Here is a 23606-nt window from a genome sequence, read left to right as displayed (position 1 = left end):
TACTTGACACGGGTTCTTTCGAAACAAAATATAAAAAATTGTATACAATCATTTTTTTGATGAATAAATTTTTTTGTCCCAGAAAAAATGTCTGGAATAAAAGAAAAGTTATTGACCTTAGGCCGGGCAGGAAAAACAGAGGAATTGACTAAACTAGTTCAGAATCAGGTATATTGTTTATTTAGACATATTATTCCATGGAAGACACTTTCTATTGTTTGGTTAGGCAGATAGGAAAACTCATTCTAAAGGAACTTAGATATAGATTTATGTCTATTATATCTATTATATCTATTAGCATTTAGCATGGATTAGTTAAGATGGCTCAAAGATCATACATCTATCTATTTACAAGATATTGATGGAACGAGATAGTTTGGAGATCTTCTATCTATCTTTCCATCTAATAACAGGTTATCATTGGATTAATTGAGATTGCTTGAAGATCATCAATCTGTATATTCACATGATATGAACAAAATGGTTTTGATGGTTCAGAGACCATTTATCTATCTATCAATTTCCAGGACATGAATGGATATCTACTAACAGGATATGAATGGAATGGTGTGGTTGGCTTTGAGATCATCTATCTATCTATCCAGTCCACCTATTTCCAGGATATGAATGAATGAATATCTATTAACAGTATATGAATGGAATGGTGGAGTTGGCTTGGAGATTATCTACCTGTTACAGAATATGGATGGATTGGTTAAGATGGTTCGGAGATCTTTTATCTATCTATCTATTAACAGGATCTGAATGGAATGGTTTAGCAAGTGAAGATCGTTGATAGATATGGATGGATTGGCCGTGATTGTTCGGAGAGCATCTGTCTATCCATCTATACATTTATCTATCTATCTATATACTTTTTACTTATCTTTATACCTACCTTCCTATATATTTATATATTTATTTATCTATCTACAGGATATGGATGGATTGGTTGAGATTGTTCGAAGATCGTTAACTAGTATTGATGGTCCTGCAATGTTTCTCTATACTCGGCAGGGTATTGGAGTAGGACCAGAGCTGGAGAAGTAAGTTTTATTAAACTCAAAAAACTTTAAATAAGTCCTTGACAAAATCTTCTATACCAGGGATAGAAATAATTTCTAAATCCGTCCTTAATTTTAGAAATCGATTGTCCCTTATTAAGACGACATTACAAGAACTCATTCGAAATATCTGTATTCAGTCCTCCACAGCAAAAACAATCACGGAGGAGGTTGAGGTAAAATTAACATAATTTTCATCATCGTCATACAATCATATCCTGGAAATATAGATTTTGCAATTTGTAAATGTGAATTGAATATTTTAAAATTACAGGGTTACCCACAAAGGATTAGACTCTAAAGACGACCTGAAACACCTAAATATGACCATTTGAACCTTGATTTTTGGTTTCTGGCTTTAAATCAGAATTTTAATGGTTTAACAAATTAATGCATACAAAAAAGCCAGTGTTAGTGAACCTGCAAGGAATACAAAAATGTAAGAAAAGGGACGAAACAAACTCCATTCAGTCGTTTCTAAAGTCTCATCCTTTATGGGTAACCCTGTAAATCAGTCATGATTGTTTTCTACAACTTAAATGGGTGTTTATTTTCCCAAAAAAAATCATTTCCTCTCCCCCTCTTCAGAAAACTTTTTATTCCAAATGTGAAATATACTAGTGCGGTGCGGAACAAGTTTTTTTCAGGGTTTTCTTAGCTCAGTTTGGGGAAATAAATTATTTTGAAATATCAAAAAGTATTAAAAACTTACTTTGATGTCNGGGGGTGTAATTCTGAAAAATATATACCCCTGTACAGTTTAATACTGAAATACCCATTACCCAAGCATACAAGTTGCCTAAAGGGACTGAAATTTAAAGCAATAATTCATCTAACGAGGGGCATGACCGATTCACAGCTGTAACCTTGGAACCTTTATCTGATTCATGTGGAAGGAAACGTCGTTTGATATGATTTGATTTGACAGAACCGGAAACTTAATAATATTTATTTGGTTTTAATCATGAAAATTGATTTCAGTCTGCAATCCGGAACCTTGGAAGTGAAAGCCTATCCGTTCTTGTGGAACTGCTAATTAGGTAAAAACGGTGTCTAGGATATATATATAAAGTACGGATCCTGATCCATACTGAAAAATGACGAAATCCAATCAAGTTCTAGTGAAAAACTATTGTGTGAAACCGCGCTCATCCACTACGTTTGATATCCATTATCCACTTGCACACAAAAAGTTTATTTTGATTTGCTCTTCTGTTAACTTTCCCTTTATAATTGTTTTGTTATTAATATTTCTTCCTATTACAAAGAATAAGGGAAGAGGCTAATGTAAATTTCCTGGTTCAGATGTTTGGAAGAGGTGGATAAAGGTGGAGGGGAAGAAGAAGAGAAGGATTTGTCCTGGATTCAGATATTTTCAACCCTGTTCTCCGAGATCAAGGAGAAGGAGTTCATCACTCCCAGAGACACGCTAGTGGAAAGTAAGTAATAAATTCCCTTCCTCTTTATAACGTAATATTTAGGTGTAGATGCAGGTTTTACGGTTTACAGGTAACAAATTAAACTGCCAAGTTTATCCACTTTTTGGAACCTTTAATGTTTATCCGCTTGTGCCAAAAAATAATTTTTAAAATATTGATCTCCTCGAAAGCATTCCTCACATAGCGGTGAAATCAGACGATTTTAGAAGAACTTTTGAATACATATTGTATGCACTGTATATTTTAATTTAGTAACTGGAGCTGAGTATAGAAGAAGACTGATATCATCTCTCTGTGATATGAGATGGAACCATTGTGCAAGTATCTCCATGTGTCTGATGTTTCAGCAAGCCAAGCTATCAACAGCTGAACTAGAAGAGGTTTGGGTCAAGATGAACCAATGTTTACAAAGATCAGATATTAAAGACGTAGCTCCGTTGTTCCATCAACTGCTGAAACTAGTTCGAACCAGTTCTGTGTGTTCTGGTAAACTAATCACTAGTATAACACAATACTTTACCTCCAAGATGACCCTAGCCCGGAGGGTTGAGGAGAGCCAGCCTACGATGGACTCGATGGAGCTCATTCAGACAGACTACAGCGCCGAGGAGATACAGCAGACTGAGGGGATTATTATTTACTATACTGCACAAGCAGCAAAGATGGGACACCCTGCCGCCAAGGAGATTGTTAAGATCGCCAGGAGCGCCAGTAGTTTCCCAGTCTCCTTGATGAACCCCTTTAGCCTGTTTAACTGTCTAGCTTTAACCTCCGTTAAGCAGTACAGTGACGCCATCCTCGACAACCTCAAGCTCACAATCTCCAAGGGGTTTACGTTGGAAGGAAGCAGAGAGGCTAGTGTCTGGTTCAGAACTCAGACTCCGGGTATGCCTGATGTTGCTGGATTATTCTCTCTTCTAATCTCTCAGAGTGTAAGGTTCGGTGGTTGGGATCTGATTGGACAAGGGTTGGTTGACCTGAGTTTGATGATGTTGGACACCCAGCCTCCTCTAGGAAAGATGAACAGTAAGACTAGGGCCATGCACAACCTTGGAGCTGCTATCCTGGCTAAAGTTATCAAGAAACACTCCAGCTCCGCTCAGATAATAATACCTAAGATAACAAACAGGATAATTGTGAATGCTAAATCCCAGCAGTACACTTACGCTCTGATGCATATAATCAGGGAGGCGACCACCTACCTCCTAGAGGATGGTAACGGGGTTGTGATCACTAATCTCATTGAGAACATTCATCGGCTTTCATACACAGCTGGTCGAAGAACTCTCGCTGCTCTTATTCCATTGATGAAGATCAATCGCTCTCTAAGGAATCCTTTGATATTGGTTCTCAGAAAAGCCTTGTTTTCTCGTAACATACATACACGTCAAGTTGGGGTCAGCGGAGTTTTTACTCTACTTAAAACCTTTAAGATCTCGACCAACATGGTCTCCAGTCAGCTTTCTCAATCTAGTGGCAGCCTTTCGCAGATGTCAATCGACATTCATAGAGGAGGTGTTGCCTCTAATGATGCCCTCTGCACTGAGCTATTGGGAGTTCTTAGACGATGTTTTTCCCTTCAACCCAGCGTAAAGATCGTGTTCTATCAGGGAATGAACGAGGTTGTCTCTAAGAACCCAGAGCTGAGCGAAGGATTCCTAGAATTACTGCATCTTCATATTCTTGAACTATTTGGTGTAGGAAACACAGAAACCCTGCCTGAGCTTGACCTGAATAAAACCTTGGTAGAAAAGAACGGAAGCTGGAGTATATCTGAACCTGCTGGTTGGTTCCTTCACTGTCTCCAGACCGTGGTTAGCAAGGCAGAGCAGATAATGGATGCCGGAGACTCCCAGGTTCTAGATAAACTCTCAGGGTTTATGGAAAGACTATGCGAGAGGTATAGTGAGTGTGAGATTGCAGATCTTGGGTTTGATCTCACGGATAATTTGGATCGTAAGACCCCGGATGGGAAGAAGCGCTGTCTGAAGATTGATATCTTGATGACTATGTACGAGGCAATGATGGAGTTTGTCATGACTCATGGTGCAGATAAAGTAGAAGGGAAGGCAACCCTTCTCCTTCAACTTCATCAGAACCATCTTACTCTCAGGAATCTTCTTAATGCACCTAAACCAAAGAAGGGAGGGAAAAAAGGAGACAAGGCAAAGAAGGAAGAGAAGGAGGACGGAAATGAGACGAATGACGGAGAGAAAGAGAAAGAGAAGGAAAAGGAGAAAGGAATGAAAAGAAAAAGAGATGGAACGGATCCTGATGAGTTCACAATGCTTCCTCACGCATTCTCCCTGAGAAGTTTATCCGTCCTGCTCCACTCTCTGCTAGAGAACCGTACTCCGGATACACAGACTGCTCTCCGTAAGCTCCGGGAGAACGATGAGTTTCTGGCATATATACAAACTATACTCTCTGCTCTACTCACTAGGCAAATCAAACATTTTTTGACTATTGTTTTTTACAATTTTGAAAATGAATTTAGATTATTCACTCGGAAAAGAAAAAGACGTCATTTAAAAGCTTGAAAAATTGTTTGCACACTTTCAAAAGCTTAGTTCTATACAAAATTGAGGAATCTGTTTCTAATCCATTGTTAATTAAATGATATTGTTTATGTAAACCTTCTAATACTAATTATTATTTGATGTAAAATGTTATGTTTGACCAGATACAGTAGCTCAATGGCGGTTACAGGAGATGAAGGTGTTCATTCAGACAATATATTCAGATATATTCTCAACATAACATCAACATTGTTCAGGTTAGATCATGTCAAGAAGGATCAGAAGTTAAAACTGAAAACTTAAACAGAAATAAAATCGAAAGGGAATGGTTATCAAAATAAAGATGAATAAGAGTTACAATTTATCAATATGTGATAGTCAGTGCTTAGGATCCATTTAATTTTGATGCGGATCCGGATCCGGATCCGGATCCAGGTCATTGATCAAAAAAAAATTTAATTTTAGTTCAAATGTCTTTTCATACCTAAAAAAAATGTTTAACATTTTAACATTTTTTTATACTATTTTTCTATTAGTTTGCACAAAATGATAATGATTTTTTTTACTTTATTGGATGAAAAAAAAACAGGTCTAATTCATATTAGCTTTTAGTAGAAGGAGGGCGTTTGGAATATCTGCCTTCAGGCAACTCCTTAGGTCTGATTTGAATATCTTCAGGGCAGAGAACAGTCTCTTTATACTGGGAACACAAGATGTTCCTTATCATCTGTATCTTTTTAGCATATGTGCGCCCCATCCCTTTTCCCCCTAACTCTTACACATCCTTACACCTTAATTTGTGAAGACTAAATTTGCTTAGTTGCAATGGGGAAAAGGGAGACTTCTCCCCCCCCCCTCTCTAGTTATTAATGGGGGTGGGGGGAGGGGTGCACGGTGGAGGTCTGAGTTAAGATTTGAGCAAGATAGAAACCTGAGACCCTGAGAAAATTTTTAAAATCTGTTAAACAATTCAAAATAGGATATTTTTAAGGAAAATTAAAGCTGTTTTGCACATTTTAAAAAATAAAATTGTGCTTGGATCCGGATCCGTGGATCCGCATTTTTTTGCGGATCCGGATCCAAAGAGCCAAAATAATGCGGATCCAGCGGATCCGGATCCGGATCCTAAGCACTGGTGATAGTACTATGTCAGAAACAATTAACAGAAACATTGGGTAGAAATAAAAGTAGTGCCGATTCATTTTACATCAATGTATGATGTAGGGCCTAATTGAATTCAAAAACAAATATTTCGCGCATTTAATGATCAATCTTGATTGCTCTAGGCACACCATGATGAGTCCTGAACCTATCCTCGAGTTTATGCAATCTGGGTTGGAACTGCTTGTGTCAGGACTGCAGCTCCTGCTCACCCAGTTCCCAACTAGGAAGCTCGCAATCATCAACTCTCTCACAGATTCAAACCCTGGCAAGGCATCAGAGACAGGTAAGGAAACTAATTACTTGCCTTAAAGGAACGGTAAGCATACTTTAAATTGACTGTCCATGCAAAGATGTCAATTGTCGATTCACATCAGTACTATTGAAACCTTCGTATGGAAGAATTATAAACATTTATAGCTTATTCATCATACTTGATCAGAAAACACTGTGCAATGTGCTATGTGAAATTATGCTTAAAGTCGCATTAAAATCCACTTCTTACAACCATTGTAGATCTCTGATATTTCAAAATATTGATCCTACTTGATCAAATAGTTAAAGTTTGAAATATCATAGGTTAACTAACAACATTATCTTGCAAAGATAAAGGGCCTAGAGAAAATTATAGTTTGTGGCGATTGATCAGTTTACATTACAGTTTGGGTTTTCAGCAAACAAATAAATAAATAAATAAAATGTCAAGAACCTTGTTCTACGATATCTAGAAAATATAATTTCTAATGATTTATAGATTTGAACCCTGCCTTGGTTCCTGCTCTCCGACTTGTCATGAAGAAAATATCGCGAATTAGGAATATAAATCAAACAAAAAAGTACGTGAGTAATAAGTAGGGATAGGTGGAGGAGAATATTTAAGTATTGAGTAGGGATGGGTTGGATGAGAATGTTTAAGTATTGAGTAGGGATGGGTTGGATGAGACTGTTTAAGTATTGAGTAAGGATGGGTTGGATGAGAATGTTTAAGTATTGAGTAGGGATGGGTTGGATGAGAATGTTTAAGCATTGAGTAAGGATGGGTTGGATGAGAATGTTTAAGTATTGAGTACGGATGAGTTGGGTAAGAATGTTTGAGTATTGAGTAGGGATAGCTGGATGAGAATGTTTAAGTATTGAGTAGGGATGGGTTGGATGAGAATGTTTAAGTATTGAGTAAGGATGGGTTGGATGAGAATGTTTGAGTATTGAGTAATGATGGGTTGGATGAGAATGTTTGAGTATTGAGTAGGGATGAGTTGGATGATAATGTTTGAGTATTGAGTAGGGATGAGTTGAATTAAGTCTAGGGATTAGTTGGATGAGAATGTTTGAGCATTAAGTCTAGGAATGAGTTTAATGAAAATGTTTGAGTTAAGTCCAGGAGTATCAAGTAGGGATGAGTTGGATGAGAATGTTTGAGTATTGAGTAGAGATGAGTTGGATGTAAATGTTTAAGTATTGAGTAAGGATGGGTTGGATGAGAATGTTTGAGTATTGAGTAGGGATAGGTGGATGAGAATGTTTAAGTATTGAGTAGGGATAGGTGGATGAGAATGTTTGAGTATTGAGTAGGGATGAGTTGAATGATTATGTTTAAGTATTGAGTAGGAATGAGTTGGATGATAATGTTTGAGTATTGAGTAGGGATGAGTTGAATGAGAATGTTTGAGTATTGAGTAGGGATGAGTTGAATGAGAATGATACTGCTGGCAAGATGCTTCCTCCTATTCTTGGAGTTTATAGTATCCTCATGCAAGAACTCAAGGAGGGAGAGGTGAGTAGTTGTCAAATTTTTAAAAATGAAATCTTTCCAAGTAGTGCTTAGGATCAGGATCCGGATCCGATGGATCCGCAAGATTTTTGCTTCCTGGATCCGATTACTCAAAAATATGCGGATCCACGGATTCAGATCCAAGAGGCAAAATATCAACCCCAAAAAAAATTACTCTCAAAAGTCAAAACCCAAATCTGAACTGTTGAAACAAAGAGAGATTATAAAAATTCCTGATTTCTGAATGGTTCATCAGTTTTAGCATTAGAATAAGCGAAAAAATAAGACAAAATTTGAAAATTCTGCTATTAAAAAAGTAAATATTAAAGCAATAACCGGGATCCGGATCAGGGTCTATTTTTTTCAGTGCGGATCCAGAATCCTTGTCCGCATTAAAATCAAATGGATCCTAAGCACTGTTTCCAAGAAAAGTCATGATAAGCCGTCCAAAAAAAAATCTTGAGGACGGACATCTCCCCCCCCCCTCCCGCCATTTTTTAATGGTAAACATCAATAATTCTTTTAACTAATTCCTAATATTCCCTTAAAACTTCTTAACTCTGTCTCATTACATGTTTCACTTTATTTGAAAATCAAATCCTTCTAAAAGTCCTAAAAGGTTTAATTATTATTATTATTATTTTCATTTAACCCACACTGCTACAATCACAGTATCGTGGCCTGTGAGCTATATTACTTCGAGGTCCAGGTATTGAATCCTTGATGTTATAGAGTGCTGAAGGTCCCTGTGAGTGGATGAAGAAGTTCTCCGAAGGGTTCAGCAGCGAGGATACGTCCTTGTCTAAACATGTTGTCAAGCTCATATTCCTCATAAACCTCAGGCTTCAGGTTTGGCGACTACGTAACCAGAGGCCGAATTTAAAGAATTGTAGCCGCGGCTTAAATTTGAGTCGTTGCTCAAATATGGTTGGTTCCACTAAAAATTGTATTCAATGTTTCAAGATTTAAGCCGAAGCCCAAATAAAACCGGGTTTTGGCGGATTTGAGACGCGGCTCAAGTTCATTAAATTCGGACTCAGGGATAGAATTTATTCAATTTGAGCTACGTCGCTGAACTATCTACTTTCGGTTCAGATTTCAACCACCGATTTAAAGTTAAAGATTAAGGAATGATTTGAATTGGTGATTCAAATTTAAACCGACAGTAGGCAGTTCAAATTCATAAAATTCGGTCCCTGGTTATAACAGAATGTAGAGGGGTTGTAATGTAGTGAATTAAGTCCAAGAAGAGTGGTGGAGTCAAATTGAATTTCATAGTTACTTTATTCAACTTTTTTTTCTCGCGAACACACACACCCCTTAAAAATATTCGGGTAAAACAGATATTTAAATATTCGGGTAATACAGATATTTTAAATATTCGGGTAATAACAGATATTTTAAATATTCGGGTAATAACAGATTTTTAAATATTCGGGTAATACAGATATTTTGAATATTCGGGTAATACAGATTTCTTAAATATTCGGGTAATACAGATTTTAAATATTCGGGTAATACAGATTTTTTAAATATTCGGGTAATAACAGATATTTTAAATATTCGGGTAATAACAGATTTTTTAAAGTTTCGGGTAATACAGATATTTTAAATATTCGGGTAATACAGATATTTTAAATATTTTAAATACAGATTCTTTATGTAATTAAGAATGGAAAGTTTTTTCTGTCCGTGTTATACAGTGAATTCCAGATATATGAAATCCCTGAAATATGAATGCAATTGGTATAATAATATTGAACTCATTTTTCCGCGGCATTTGATCTTAAATATGTAAGACGACATTATAAAAAACTCTTGCTATGTATTCATATATTTGGGATTCACTGTATATAGTGTATAATTTTAGCATGCTCTGAAGCAGATTTCATTAAATCGCAATGATTAATTTGTGTTAAGTTCTCTGGTGTGTTGTGTCGTAGAACTGCTGGACAGCTACACTGTATCTACGGGGACCTTGATACTACAAGGTCACTAATTCTTTCAACCCTAGAGCTGAGTTGTATCGTCAAGTTTAAGAAAAATAACGAGAAAAAAATTAAATCATTGAGCTGCTTTCTTTTATTTTTTTAATTTTTGAGAAGATACAATCCAGAAAGAATGAGACATAAATGACGACATGAAACTCTTTTGATATAACGATAAAAAGTTCAATTCAGTATGGTCGTAATACGATATAGTGAACCAATAAAAACAATGGAATAGGAAGACTACATTATAAAACCAGAATTCAAGTGTATTTGAAGTTTCCTAGACACTTATCCAATAAAATTTAGTGAATTAGGTTTACACTGCCCAATTTCTGTGCCTCATGCTCATTGGACTTTTTAAAGTAATAACTTGATTTAAAAAGTCGTCTTCCTATTATAGAGTTTTCTGGTTATTATTCTGTATTAGATGATTTTGCTATGGAAAACTCTGAAACAGCAAAACTTAAGCGTGTTTGATGTTGTTACAAAGCAAATAGTTTTACAAAAACACTTAATAAATCATTAATTATGTGAAATGGGTCTGTGTAAACTGCACAATTGCTGTGCTGCATGCTTTTTGGTGTAGTTAAATACATAACTGGAGTCTAAAATTCATCTATTTCAGAGTTTTCTGGTTATCACTGTATATTTTTGTAACCTGATGTATACCTTGATATTTCAAACTTAGATTATTAGATCGAACAGAATTCATAGTTTGAAATATCTCGGGTCTAAAACATTTGGTTGCAACGATATACCTGGTTTAGAAAATCTGAGTTTGTGGCAAAGGCTCAATTTCTTTTATATAATATTGTAGAGAGGTTGAGGCAAGCAAGAACATGAGTTTTTTGAACGAGGAAACTGCAGACATAATTCTTCCCCTTCTAGTAGACCACATGGATCAAAAGTAAGAAAAACTATTGACTACAAAATGCAAATTTTAAATTTTTCTAGATCACATCCTCTTTTCTTCACACTATGATCTTTCTTTCATGTTTTTTTTCTATTAAGCACATTAACAGGTTTATACTATTTTCCTCATTACTTTCTTCCTTTCTTCCACCCCGAAAACAAGAAAATATTTGAATTTTTAATTTTGGTTGTTTGTTGTAGTATTGAGTATGTTGACCAGGCGATTACCTGGCTGAAGTCGCTGGCTAGCAGTGCGCCGGCGCAGGTCAACCAGCCTGCCGTTGAACTTTCTATTACGGAGCATATGGCGAAGATGGTAAATATCATGATATATGTGTATATATGTAGATAAAAGCCTAAAATTTGTCCTAGTTTTCTGGACCCCCCCCCCCCTCCTTCTGGAAAAGGAGAAACTCTCCCATGATTACTCTAGCACAGCACCCTCAATGAGAAATCACTAAAGTCGCATTCCTATCTATATAAAGAAATTAATCCCAGTTAGAATTAATCCCAGTTAGAAATTAATCCCAGTTAGAACTTAATCCCAGTTAGAACCTAATCCCAGTTAGAACTTAATCCCAGTTAGAACTTAATCCCAGTTAGAAGTTAATAGGCAAGCATTTTTAGATGTGCTCCTTCATTGTGCTAAAATGAGAACGAACATCCAATCACTGAGCTAGATAATCTCAGACCTCAGTACAGTATGGTAGTCATGTATAATCATATGGTAGGGCGGTCCGCGTCAGTTGTATCTCCCTTCTATTTTACACTCCTTGGAACCGACTGAGTGCGTTATGAAAATATTTATTATTTCAAAATGTTCACCACAGGTTGCTCCGAGTTTAGAGTTGGTGAACACTGCTCTTCCTGTTGGTTCTATCTCAGATATAACCTTGAAGTTTCTCATCAAACTATACAGAATCCTAGGTCAGATATTCATCAAAATATTATCTTTTTGAAAAATGTCTTTAAAGTTTATTTTTATATTTTGGCCTTAAACGAAATTCAAGCAATATAAGAAATTAGAAAACTAGCTTGAGTACCCTTGCCCTTGTTTTATTGAATTCATATAACTCATAGTAAATCCCGCTCAATACTCGCGCTTGTTATTAAATTATTTTAGTGACCGACGTACTCTATAATTAGTTTGTATACCCTTTAGATCGGTTTCCTCTAGTTCAGTTTCTTTAGCATATAAATATTTACCTGAGCCCATGCCAAATCCCAAGGATAAGAGTTGACCGTAATTATTTTTGTTGTTTTTATCTCAATAGGGTTTTTATTCCAGGAAACCTTGCGAACTACTTCTTTCTACGGGCCCGTTACAGTCGGGGCAGTGTGGTTGGAAGTAAGTTTGATAAACTGCTGAGGATGGTCGGAACTCAACTCAGTCCTAACGTTTACTCCCTTATCACATACATTCAGAGGAAATTCAAAGAACAGGTTATTCCTCTTCATTTCTTCGATCATTAATTGGTGGATTTTTTTTATTGTTTTTCAAAATTTAAAATGAATGGTTACACATACTGCACAAACGTTTAAACTGTGGAATATAAAGACGACTTCTGAGTAATCTTATTCATGTGTATTCAATGTTGTTTTAAAGCATATAGTTTTATCAGTAGTTAAAAAATCAACTAAAAAAAGTAAATTGGTATGTGGAGAGTGTACAGTGCACATTCGTTGTATTTAATGTTCATTAGAATATTTAAAATCAAAGGTTAAGTCAAAGAGACGTTTTCCTATTTTACAGTTTTATGGGCATTACTGTAGACTATTTTATGCCTTATTCTTCAAGATTAGTTTGTGAAACTGAGACGTTTCATTGATTTGATTTTATCTTTGAATGCTAACTAGATTTTTTTTTTAATACATCTTTCACAGGAAGATGAGGCTAAAGCAGCGAGAGTAAGGAAGAAGAAGGTTTTGGATCCAAACCTAGCAAGAGCAAAGGTTCTCAGAGAAACAAAGTAAGATTTTTACTGTTAAATAGTTAATAGCCTGGGAACCCAGCTTTGAATGTAAACTAAGATTTTCCAAGCTAAGACAATTCCAATGACTCTATAGAGTTCCACAATTAAAATTCGAGGCAAATCAGTGTAGGGTTTCATGAGTTTTAATCGGACATATAAATAAAAAGATGATTTCTTGATATAAATACTTCAGTTAGAATAAGAAAGTGATTCGTATTTGAATTTTTCTTAATACAAATAAAAACGCTTCAAGATTTAGTTGGTTTTTGTGTTTTTTTATTATTTCCGCAACGAATCTTAAATATTATCTTCCTACTCTGCAAGTGTATAGCAAGCATAATGATGCCATCCTGTTCCAGCAGGCACAGGCATTGCTTAGGATCCATTTAATTTTGATACGGCTCCGGATCCTGGATCCGCACTGGAAAACAATGGACCCGGATCCAGGTCATGAACATTTCTTTAAGATTTACTGATTTTTTTTTAAAAGCAGAATTGTCTATATTATTTTCCTTCTTTTTATACTAAAACTTGATGAACCATTCAGAGATCAGGAATTTTTTTTAGTTTTTGGTTTATATTTTGCCGCTTGGATCCGGATCCTTGGATCCGCATTTTTTTGCCTAACCGGATCCGGATCCAGGAAGCCAAAATCTTGCGGATCCAACGGATCCGGATGATTAGCACTGCCAGCCCCTAGGGAACCGCTGTGTTTTCTCTTAATTTTCTTAATTTCTTGTAAATCTTTGTTATACCTAAGTAACCTACAAGACATGATACTTTGACTAAAGGCTGAATGATAATAATAATAGTTATAAAGCATCCAAAAAAATGAATTAGTACCAAAATCTAAATAGGGCTCGATTATTACTTGTACTTCCATCTAGAAATACGGAAACACTCCCTTTGTGACGAAGATGATTGATAGTTTGTATTTGCAGGGAGATACCGAACCTTATCTTCCAGATCGAAACATTTGAGAAGAATATGGCAAAGGTCGGGAAAAGAATAAATGAGAAGTTTGATTTCAAACTCCCGACATCTAGGGACTTCAGGTTCGAAATACTTCCTTTTTTTAAACTATTCTTGTTTGAGTAACTAACCATAATATTAATAATAATAATTGGATTGGATTTGATTTGGTTTGGTTTGATTTGGTTTGGTTGGGTTTGGTTTGATTTCCTTTGGTTTGGTTTGATTTAATTTGATTTGATTTGATTTGATTGATTTGATTGATTTGATTTGATTTGATTTGATTTGATTCGATTTGATTTGATTTCATAATACTTCTATAACTGCAATCAACCCTGCATTAGAGAATATTTTCATTCTTTGATTGACAGGATTGGACCAGGATTAATGTTGCGGTGTGTACCCCTGAAAAAAATCCATTATCAGATTTAAGAACCCTCCATGCAAAGATGGCAATGTACGATTTACGAAAGTACCCTTTAAAGCTTTGTCTTTTCAAGTATGAATGAGATATCCATGTTTTTTGGTTTATTTTTTTGTGGTTTCTCTGCAAAAATGACTTCAGCATTTTTGCTTTTAAGAAACAATGGAGAAATTCACAGAAATAAACATTTTTTCAGTCAGAAAAACGACGTTATCCTTCACATTTTTGATCAGATCAAGGTTTCAATGGTACCGTTGTAAATCAGGCTTTGCATGGAGGGTCACTTTAAACTACGCTTACAGTCCCTTTAATCTTAATATTCTTGAACAATCAGGATTAAGTTGACTGAGGAGCATTTGCGTGAACTGAATGATGATGAGTCCGAGGAAGAGAGTGAGGATGAGAGCGGAGATGACGCTGAAAACTCCAGGAATCAGACAACAGTCAGTTCTCAGGATCAATCCCAGGGATCTGTTCTCAGTGTACAGAACAGATCGCATTCCCAGGTATTTTATAATTCTAGGATATTCATAACTTAACCTAATATATCTCATCTATAATATTTTGGTTTGTTAATTTTTAACGTATACTGATATCACTGAACAATTGGTTTGATCATGATGTTAATGCTTGAATGATGAATACAATTTTGATAAAACTTGACTGGCTTAGTTTTGTTCATTTTTATCTCATAATTTTAATTTAACTACCCATGGCTATTGGCTCACCAGAATTCGAATTTTTAAGGTAAAATTTTAAGCATCGCATGCGTTGCAAACGATTGCTATTACCATTATTTTTATGATTGAATCATGAACAAAAATTTGAAACACTTCACTTTCATTTTAATAAAATTTTACCCTAAGCTGCTGACTGCAAGTTGGTGGGTAAACTACTCTTACTTTTAAATGAACTAGTATTTACTCTTTCTTATTGTATAATGTATACGCAGTGAACGCAGTAAATACAGTAAGCGTGAGTTTAAAATCATTAATTTCTTTTGACACTCCACTTTCAAAGTATCAAGTCTGATTCAAAGTGGTGATATGAGTGATAATGTCGACGTCGTTTTTATTGATAAAAAATTAAATTCTATTATTACTTCGCTCATTGTTCTAGCAAGTCCCTTTTTAATAATGAGCACAATTGAAAATTATTTATTTTTGAAACAGAATCGGAAGGATACCACATTTTATTGATCAATCAAAGTGAACCGTTGTGAATCGGTAATGCTAATAAAGTTTATATCTCGACTTTTAAGAAATAATTTTTAAAAATTTGAAATGTTTAGGTATCACAGGAACCATCAGCCAAGAAGAGCAAACTTGCCTCGAAATTAAGTAAACTAAAAGAAAACAAATCTATGAAATAGAAGTACCATGCATGCTCATGAAAAGAAGTACAAAAATGGAAACCCAACGCTTTGACCCTATAACCTGAAAAAATGTATGTTATGTGATTTAATTAGATAATGTGATAATAAACCTGTGCATTTATATTTGAATCTACTACAGAAGTTTTATTTTTTAAATCTCAATCTATCAAACATGTGGAAGACGCCGATCACATGGGGTAAATATAATCGAACGCGGTATTAGTACGTTCATTATTTTCAGATTATTCAAAAACTGTATCTTACCTTAAGCTAAACCCTCGTGACCTTTAAAGTTGATGGTATGGATGCTTTGAAGATTTAATTCAGACATTTTTTCAGATTCAGAATTATGTAAACAAAATGCCTGAAGTTTTGCCACCGTTAGATTATCCAACTAAACCATCGTTAAAGTATATTAACAGAAACTACGGCCCTGCACCAGTCAAACAGTTAGAATCTTTACAACATTTAGGTCAGATTTTTATCAAAATCTTGGAGAAATATGCAGTAAACCCCCATTGATACTCATGTACATGCCCCTGTTTTAAATTCATCAAATATCCGTGCCTAGTTCTACAGCTTCTCACTACTCAGTTCTAATAAGACTTGGACATTGTCGCGCTAATGAACATGATCATCGTTGAGATATACAAAAATGGGTAATTTTCTAGAGAAATATTTTGGACCCCCCCCCCCCCCTCTTCTTATCAATTTTATTCATGCATTTCATATCACATGTTCCGGCCGCAGCGCTCGGTCTAGAAATTGTCCAAACCTAACCTTACCCTGAAATAATACTAAATAAATATTTTTTTGTTTAAAAAAGTATGTACAAAATTGATAGGAGAGGGGGGGTCCAAAAATCGTTCTCTAGGACAGACCCCAAAATTTTATTTTAAAAAAAATAATATTTAGGGTGCCATGTGTATTTGAAATAGTTGAAATTTAACTTTAAACCTCACTTTTGTTTCAGGACGTCCTCATGTTGAGTCCTTCAACTTTATGCTTGATGAGGGATTAAAGTTTGCTGTAGGAGATCTCAAACCTGTTGAGTTCGAAATACCATCATCCAGTAAGTTTTTTTTTTTTGGGGGGGGGGTTTACACAATTAAAGATAGCAACTTATGTACAGGATATCGCTTAGTTTTAGCAACTGAACTCAATTTACACTGCATAAACTTTCGAATTAAGGTTAAACTTCTTAAATCGGAGAAATAAATTCATTGAAATTTCGAAAGGGAATTAAATCGTCTGAGCTCTGAAATGAAAAAAAGAGTTTACAATATAAAAATTTCCCTTATAATTCAGAAACTAGGCTTGGATGAATTTAAGTATTTTATTATGTGCAGAAAATTGTTTTTGATTGCTGAGAAACGAAACCCTGCATTCATTCAGTCTCCGACAAACCGATATCGAACATATAAAGTCCAGAATTATTTACCCGACTTCTTCGCCATCGGCACATATAGTCGGTTAAAATGTTTCCTGGAAAGTATTACTCAAAATACTGATATCGATTGAGTATTACTCTAGAGTCATTTAACTTTACTTAACTTCTTTTGGGTTAAGAATTTTTATTTTTTACCTGGCCTGTGTGTCGGTTTAAAAGTAGTTTCCAAAATGTTAAATGGATCAATTACAATTTTAACAAACCCGTAACCAGGCTCTGTAATCAGATTATTTCGTGGAACTAAAAATAGGTTTAACTTAGTCTCAGGTCATCTTAAAATTTAATGTTATATAAATATTTAAAAGCATTTTGTATAAATCGGAAAATAAATTGAAATATAAAACTTAACTGATCTTTAGAACTGTAATCAATATTTTACAATATATTACAGAAGCCCGTATCTCTATATGGATTGCGGATGTGAATGTGAGCAAGCCCACTGTAGTACCTGGAAAAATCCTCACCAAAAATCGTCAAACTTATCCAACAGAATACAGACAACGAGGAGGCTCATACAAGGTTGGTTTTCCTTGTTATACTAAGAACCTAATTCGATCAATTTGAGCTATGTGACTAAACTACCTACCGTCGATTCAAATTATTCTCTGTAATTCTGTCTCGAGACTTGGATAAAATTCATTAGATCCCGTCCCAGGGATTTTTTAATTGATTAGGAAAAGGCATTTTCAAACTTAGTGGAGTTAACTCGGTGTGGATCTTGCATCAACACCGAATATTAAATCTGGGATTTCGGATTTTCTCATGGGGTAGAATAATTACACTAAATTAAGTTAATTACGAACTTAATAATTCAAATACTTTGTATTACATCATAAAAACAAAAATAACTTCTCTATGCAAGATTAGAAATAAAAAACTAGAGAGTATATTTTGTTAATAGCATATTTTGAACGACTGGATACAGTGAAATCCATAACAGTGGGGAAAAGGAAATATTTTTGCGATATAACAACATCAAACACAAAGAAGATTGCTTAAATGTAGTCTTCCTTGTGTTTCACACCCTGAAAAGATAATCAATCTGAATTAATAATAATATGTTTAGGGTCGCCTGACGATAAGATGTGGATATTCTATCAACGGGATATCCCGGCCCACCCAGGAGAAAATCCTCGGAAACATCCCCATAATGCTCAGATCAAAAGCCTGCAACCTTGCCGGGCTCAGTCCAGCGGATCTCGTTAAGCACGGGGAACATGAACAGGAACCACAATAATTATCAAATCATTTTTGCCGTAGTTAAAATAATATTTCTGCGATCATTGTATACATAATTTTTCCTGAAAGCCTTTCGTTTCCTTTCTCTAGACCCAACCTCAATAACAAAGTTTGAAATGTTTGTCGATTTTGATTTATTAGATCGTCGGTAAACCCTTTTTCATTATCAATATTAAGTTTGGTATCATGAAATAAATAATTTTGTTTATTTATTGATGATGGTTAGGAGTGGGGTGGTTATTTTGTAATTGGAGGTCATGAACGGTTGATACGAATGTTGCAAACCACAAGGTAAAGATTTAAAAAAAAGTTAAATGTTAGTGTGTTTAACGCTATTTTTCTTTTACTTGTCTTTGTATCAAGAGAGTTCAAAGTATTTTTTTACTTAGGAGAAATTATCCTATTGCCATGAAACGTAACGGTTGGAAGTCCCGAGGAAAGGGATTCAGTGACATGGGAGTCTTGTTGGAGTGCGGGAAGAAGGACCTCACAACCACCAAGAACGTTCTTCATTTTGTTACCAGTGGCACGGCCAGGTACATGTTCTCTTTCAACAAGGAACTTTTCTTCGTCCCTGTTATCATGATCCTCAAGTGTCTTAAGGACGTCACGGACAGCGAAATATACAGAGAACTCATGGTTGGAGCATTCAATGATCCGTATAGAAGCGGTGTAACGATCAATATGCTTCGGGAACTACAGGAGGAAGGACTCTTCTCCAGGGACCAGGTCAGGGAGTACATCGGTAGATCCTTCAAGGAAAAGGTTCGATACTTCGTGCCCGCCTGGTACACTAACATGGATATCTGTGATTGGCTGATGATGCGCTGTGTCGCAATTCACACTGACGACCCCAAGGAGAAGTACAGTGTCATTTGCGTCATGATTAAGAAACTTTTTGCGTACGTTCAGAACAAATGTGTGACCGAAGGCGTTGATTGCTTGATGATGCATGAAATAGTTCTAGGTGGGCATCTTTACCTTCAGCTTGTTAAGGAGAAGCTAGAGGACTGGTTGGTTACAATGAAAGCAATTATCCTGAGAAAGGCGAAGAGTGAAGGTCCAAGCTTTAGTTTAACCCCGGAGACGATGAACTGGTGTGCTGCAAGGTCCGGTAGTATTGAGAAACCATTTGAAAACTTTCTAGGAACTGGAAACCTGCCTAGTAAGACGGGGTTGGGTCTCATGCAGAGCAAGGGATTGACCATCATGGCGGAGAACATCAACAGGATGAGGTATATGTCCCATTTCAGAGCCATACACAGAGGGTCATTCTTCCAGGAGATGAGGACCACCGAGGTCCGAGCCCTTCTCCCTGACGCCTGGGGGTTCGTGTGTCCGGTCCATACCCCGGACGGATCTCCCTGCGGACTCCTTAATCATCTCTCAATGCCGGTGGAGATCGTCACTCATATAATAGACGTGAGCAAGATCCCTGGTATCCTGGTACAGCTAGGAATGATACCCTACGAGGATCTAGGTAAACACGAGGAGCTGTTGGAGTATTATGATGTATTATTGGACGGGAAGGTTCTAGGTTGGGTTGCTTCCACGAAGATAAGAGCTGTGTCTGAGAAGTTGAGAGCTATCAAGATAAACCCAAATGATCCCAGAGTTCCAACAATGACAGAAATTGCGTATATTCCAAACAGAGATGTTCCAGGTAACAAATTTCTATGTGTTCTATTAGTTTCAAATTATGACAGTAATTTTTATTTGTAGTTAAAATTTTTACTCCAGTTTATAAGGGCAATGTGGGAAAAATTTTTTAAAAATATGTATTTGACTTGTCTTTCTTTTTATTGTATTTGGATCCATTAAACGTCAAAACGGCTAAATCGATCTGGTAGTCAATATTTTTGGGCTGTCAAATTAAAAAAAAAGCAATTCGAATACATAAAAAAAATATGTCCTCTTTTATAATGAAGGAAATAAACATTAATTGAAAATTAAATTAAATTCTTGCAATAAATAAGCTATGTATATTTTTATTGTTTAAAGGTCAGTTCCCCGGCTTGTATATATTCAGCGGCCCCGCCAGGATGATGCGTCCTGTGTGGAACCTCGCCGGTAATTGTGTCGAGTACATCGGGACCCTGGAGCAGGTCTACATGGAGGTCGCCATCAGGGACTCCGATGCTGTGTTCGGGTTATCCACCCACAAGGAGATCCGTCCTACAAACTTCCTCTCCAACCTGGCCTGCACCATTCCCCTGCCCGACTTCAACCAGTCCCCCAGGAACATGTACCAGTGTCAGATGGGGAAACAAACCATGGCTTCCCCAATCCACACCTGGCACCTCAACTCTGAAACTAAGATTTATAGACTTCAAACCCCCACCTCACCATTCTTCCGTCCTGCGCACTATGATTTTATAGGTAGGACTTAATATTTAGATTCTAAACAACCCTCTTGCTAATTAACCATAACCTCTTGATTCCACGGAATAATGGTTGATCGTCCGATATTATTATTACTCACAATCCCAACCTTAACAAAACATTGATTCTTTAACTAGAAAGTAAATTCTGATTTCCCTCAAGGAATTCCTTGTAAAATAAATTCAAGAGGTTTTCATTGGCAGATTTATTTTTGTTCTTTTTAAATTTGTAACAATATTCGTCTTCAAAAGGTAAAATAAATTCTGATTGATTGATTAAAATATTTAGGAATGGATGATTACCCAATGGGAACAAATGCAATCGTGGCCGTTATCTCATACACTGGGTACGACATGGAGGACGCCATGATCATTAACAAGATGTCCTTTGAGCGTGGTTTCTGTCATGGGATGATCTACAAAGCAGAGTTTGTGGATCTGAGAGAGGTTGCTGGGCTCAGAAAGAATGCCGGAGGGGATTCTTGTGGATTAATCTTTGCCCGAGATCCAACGAAGGCTGCCTACCTTTCAGCTTTCCTGGACGAGGACGGTCTCCCGTATCCGGGTACTAAACTAGTTGAGGGGGATCCTCTTTACTGCTTCTTTAATCAGAACGAGGTTAAGTTTGTCGTCAAGAAGTACAAATACACCGAACCGGTTATTGTCGACTCCGTCAAACTGTGTTCCAACGATGCTGGAACTAGTTTTAAGAACAAAGCCGTCATTTCATTCAGAATTTCAAGAAATCCATCCGTGGGAGACAAGTTTGCCTCTAGGGCGGGACAGAAAGGTATTTGCAGCCAGAAATGGCCCTGTGAGGATATCCCCTGGACGTCTAACGGTCTGTTCCCGGATATTATCTTCAACCCTCACGGATTCCCCAGCAGAATGACAATTGCTATGATGATCGAGAATATGGCAGGAAAATCCGGGGCGATCAACGGAACTGTTCACGATGCCACACCCTTCACGTTTAGCGAAGATAAGGACAACGACGCCATCACCTACTTCGCGGAGCAGTTGGAGGAGGCCGGGTACAACTACTTTGGTACAGAGACCTTGTACTCCGGGATTACAGGTCTAGAGATGACAGCTGACATTTTCTTCGGAGTAATTCACTATCAGCGACTGCGTCACATGGTAAGTGATAAGTATCAGGTTAGATCGACCGGTCCTATTGATATTCTCACCCGGCAGCCGGTCAAGGGAAGGAAACGCGGTGGTGGAGTTAGGTTTGGAGAAATGGAACGTGATAGCATGCTCTCTCACGGGACGAGTTCACTTCTCCAGGATAGGATATTCCACGGCTCCGATAGGACGAGGTGTAGTCTCTGTAGAAAATGTGGAAATATTCTTTCTCCCATAATTAAGGTAAACTACTGAACATTTATTTATTGATAATTATTTTTACATACAATTATTGAGAAGTATTTTTTGATCGTCTTCACTTTTTAATAGCTATTTAATGTAAAATGTTAAACAAGGTCTTCAAGATGTTATCTACCTTTCTTGCCTCTGGAAGAAAACAAGAGTTAAGAATTGAAAAGGCCGACAATATTTTAGAAAAGGCAGAATGATTGCTGCAACATATCTAAAAACGGCGACATGCCATTTTCTACTCACGAAGGATTAATTATGGTTAGCGGGACTCTCTGTATCAGATGTTGATGCATACTAATAGAGGACTAATAGCCTAATTACAAGTGACCTTCCATGCCAAGATGCCAATGTATAATTAACAACTTTACTCTTTAAAGCTTTGTCAAATCAAGTATGAATTAGGTAGCAATGTTCATAACTTTGAAACACTAATTATTTCCAATTGTTTTTCTCCACAAAAGTGACTTGCGCATTTCTACTGCAGAAAAAAATTTGGAAATCATAAGAAATAAATACTACCTATAAAATGACAATATCTTCCACATTATTGATGAGATGAATTTTTCAATTGGGTATTGTCATCTTTGCGTGGAAAGTCCCTTTAAAATTACGCTTACAGTCCCTTTAAAATTACGCTTACAGTCCCTTTAAAATTACGCTTACAGTCCCTTTAAAATTACGCTTACAGTCCCTTTAAAATTACGTTTACAGTCCCTTTAACTATTCTGTATTCTAGGTGGGGATAAATGTTTCTGACCGTGAACTGAATGAACCGTGCTGTGCCTTGTGTGGACAAACTAAATACGTCGAGAGTTTTGAGGTCAGGTTTATTTTATTAAAGGTCATGATTCTCCACTTTTTCTTTCTATGAAGCACCTTTATAATTCGCTTCTTATGAGTTTCTGGACTCTAAACCATTTCCCTTTGAAATTAGAAATGGTTTGTATGTTGTGATTTTCTACAGAAAAAAATCTAGAAAGAAAAATCATACTATCAAAAATTTAGTATCAGTTAGCAAAGGAAAATAGATTTCAGCCCATGTTGTAAGATTACTTAACAACATTATACCCCAATACGAGTCCTGAGAATCAACACCACATAAACAACATTTCAAGCATATATATATTAGAAAATGTCCCCCCTCCCACCCCTCGTTTTCTAATTTTTGTCACATTTTTTCTTCAATTGTTTCGGAACGTTTGATAAAGATATTTTAGGGAAAATTCATCTGGAAATTTTGATTAAACAGTTTCAATCGCCCTGTAATGTTCAATTTTTCGTTAATTCCCCCAAAATTTTCTCAAATATTTATCCCTGCTAAAATGGTTGTTTTGTGTTTAGGTTCCGTACATATTCCTGCATCTAGTCAAGGAGCTCATCTCTGTCAACATCAACCTACGGATCGACGGAACCATGGAGTAGGATCTCTCGGAGAAATATAAATTTTTTAACTTTTCAGAATAATGATGCGAGATATGTGGAATGAATGATCCTTACCTCCCATTTGGGTAATTATATATTTTCATTTAGAATATTCTTTTTTAAGCAAAATAAA

At 36.2% G+C, this 23606-nt stretch overlaps 2 protein-coding genes across 2 annotated transcripts; both read left to right on the top strand.

Moving 5' to 3' along the window:
* Positions 1-64: 64 nt before the first annotated feature.
* Positions 65-15941, top strand: LOC111697055 (Fanconi anemia group I protein). Its single transcript, XM_023466932.1, has 20 exons — positions 65-168; positions 937-1046; positions 1144-1240; positions 2046-2104; positions 2370-2503; positions 2756-4946; positions 5187-5279; positions 6309-6469; positions 6938-6998; positions 7864-7957; positions 8687-8803; positions 9875-9945; positions 10763-10852; positions 11059-11173; positions 11688-11784; positions 12146-12300; positions 12742-12827; positions 13772-13885; positions 14561-14732; positions 15518-15941. Exons 1-20 carry the CDS (start codon positions 88-90, stop codon positions 15596-15598), a joined length of 4179 nt encoding a protein of 1392 aa, XP_023322700.1. The 5' UTR covers positions 65-87; the 3' UTR covers positions 15599-15941.
* Positions 15937-23512, top strand: LOC111697063 (DNA-directed RNA polymerase I subunit RPA2). Its single transcript, XM_023466942.1, has 10 exons — positions 15937-16073; positions 16575-16673; positions 17443-17570; positions 18118-18276; positions 18517-18581; positions 18680-19953; positions 20292-20669; positions 20961-22042; positions 22788-22871; positions 23393-23512. Exons 1-10 carry the CDS (start codon positions 15962-15964, stop codon positions 23471-23473), a joined length of 3462 nt encoding a protein of 1153 aa, XP_023322710.1. The 5' UTR covers positions 15937-15961; the 3' UTR covers positions 23474-23512.
* The last annotated feature ends 94 nt before the right edge of the window (positions 23513-23606 follow it).

The sequence above is a fragment of the Eurytemora carolleeae genome, unplaced genomic scaffold, assembly GCF_000591075.1.
Source record: "Eurytemora carolleeae unplaced genomic scaffold, Eaff_2.0 scaffold65, whole genome shotgun sequence".
NCBI lineage: Eukaryota > Metazoa > Arthropoda > Copepoda > Calanoida > Temoridae > Eurytemora > Eurytemora carolleeae.
The sequence above is the reverse complement of the archived record's forward strand: the minus strand, read 5'-3'. Positions and strand labels throughout refer to the sequence as shown.

Excerpts from the sequence above, each read along its gene's own strand:
- LOC111697063 (XM_023466942.1), top strand. The coding sequence starts at position 15,962 with ATGCCTGAAGTTTTGCCACCGTTAGATTATCCAACTAAACCATCGTTA. Across the intron at positions 16,674-17,442 it reads GTTCGAAATACCATCATCCA|AAGCCCGTATCTCTATATGG; the intron begins GTAAGTTTTTTT and ends AATATATTACAG. Across the intron at positions 18,277-18,516 it reads AGCACGGGGAACATGAACAG|GAGTGGGGTGGTTATTTTGT; the intron begins GAACCACAATAA and ends GATGATGGTTAG.
- LOC111697055 (XM_023466932.1), top strand. The coding sequence starts at position 88 with ATGTCTGGAATAAAAGAAAAGTTATTGACCTTAGGCCGGGCAGGAAAA. Across the intron at positions 2,504-2,755 it reads CAGAGACACGCTAGTGGAAA|TAACTGGAGCTGAGTATAGA; the intron begins GTAAGTAATAAA and ends ATTTTAATTTAG. Across the intron at positions 13,886-14,560 it reads CCGACATCTAGGGACTTCAG|GATTAAGTTGACTGAGGAGC; the intron begins GTTCGAAATACT and ends TTGAACAATCAG.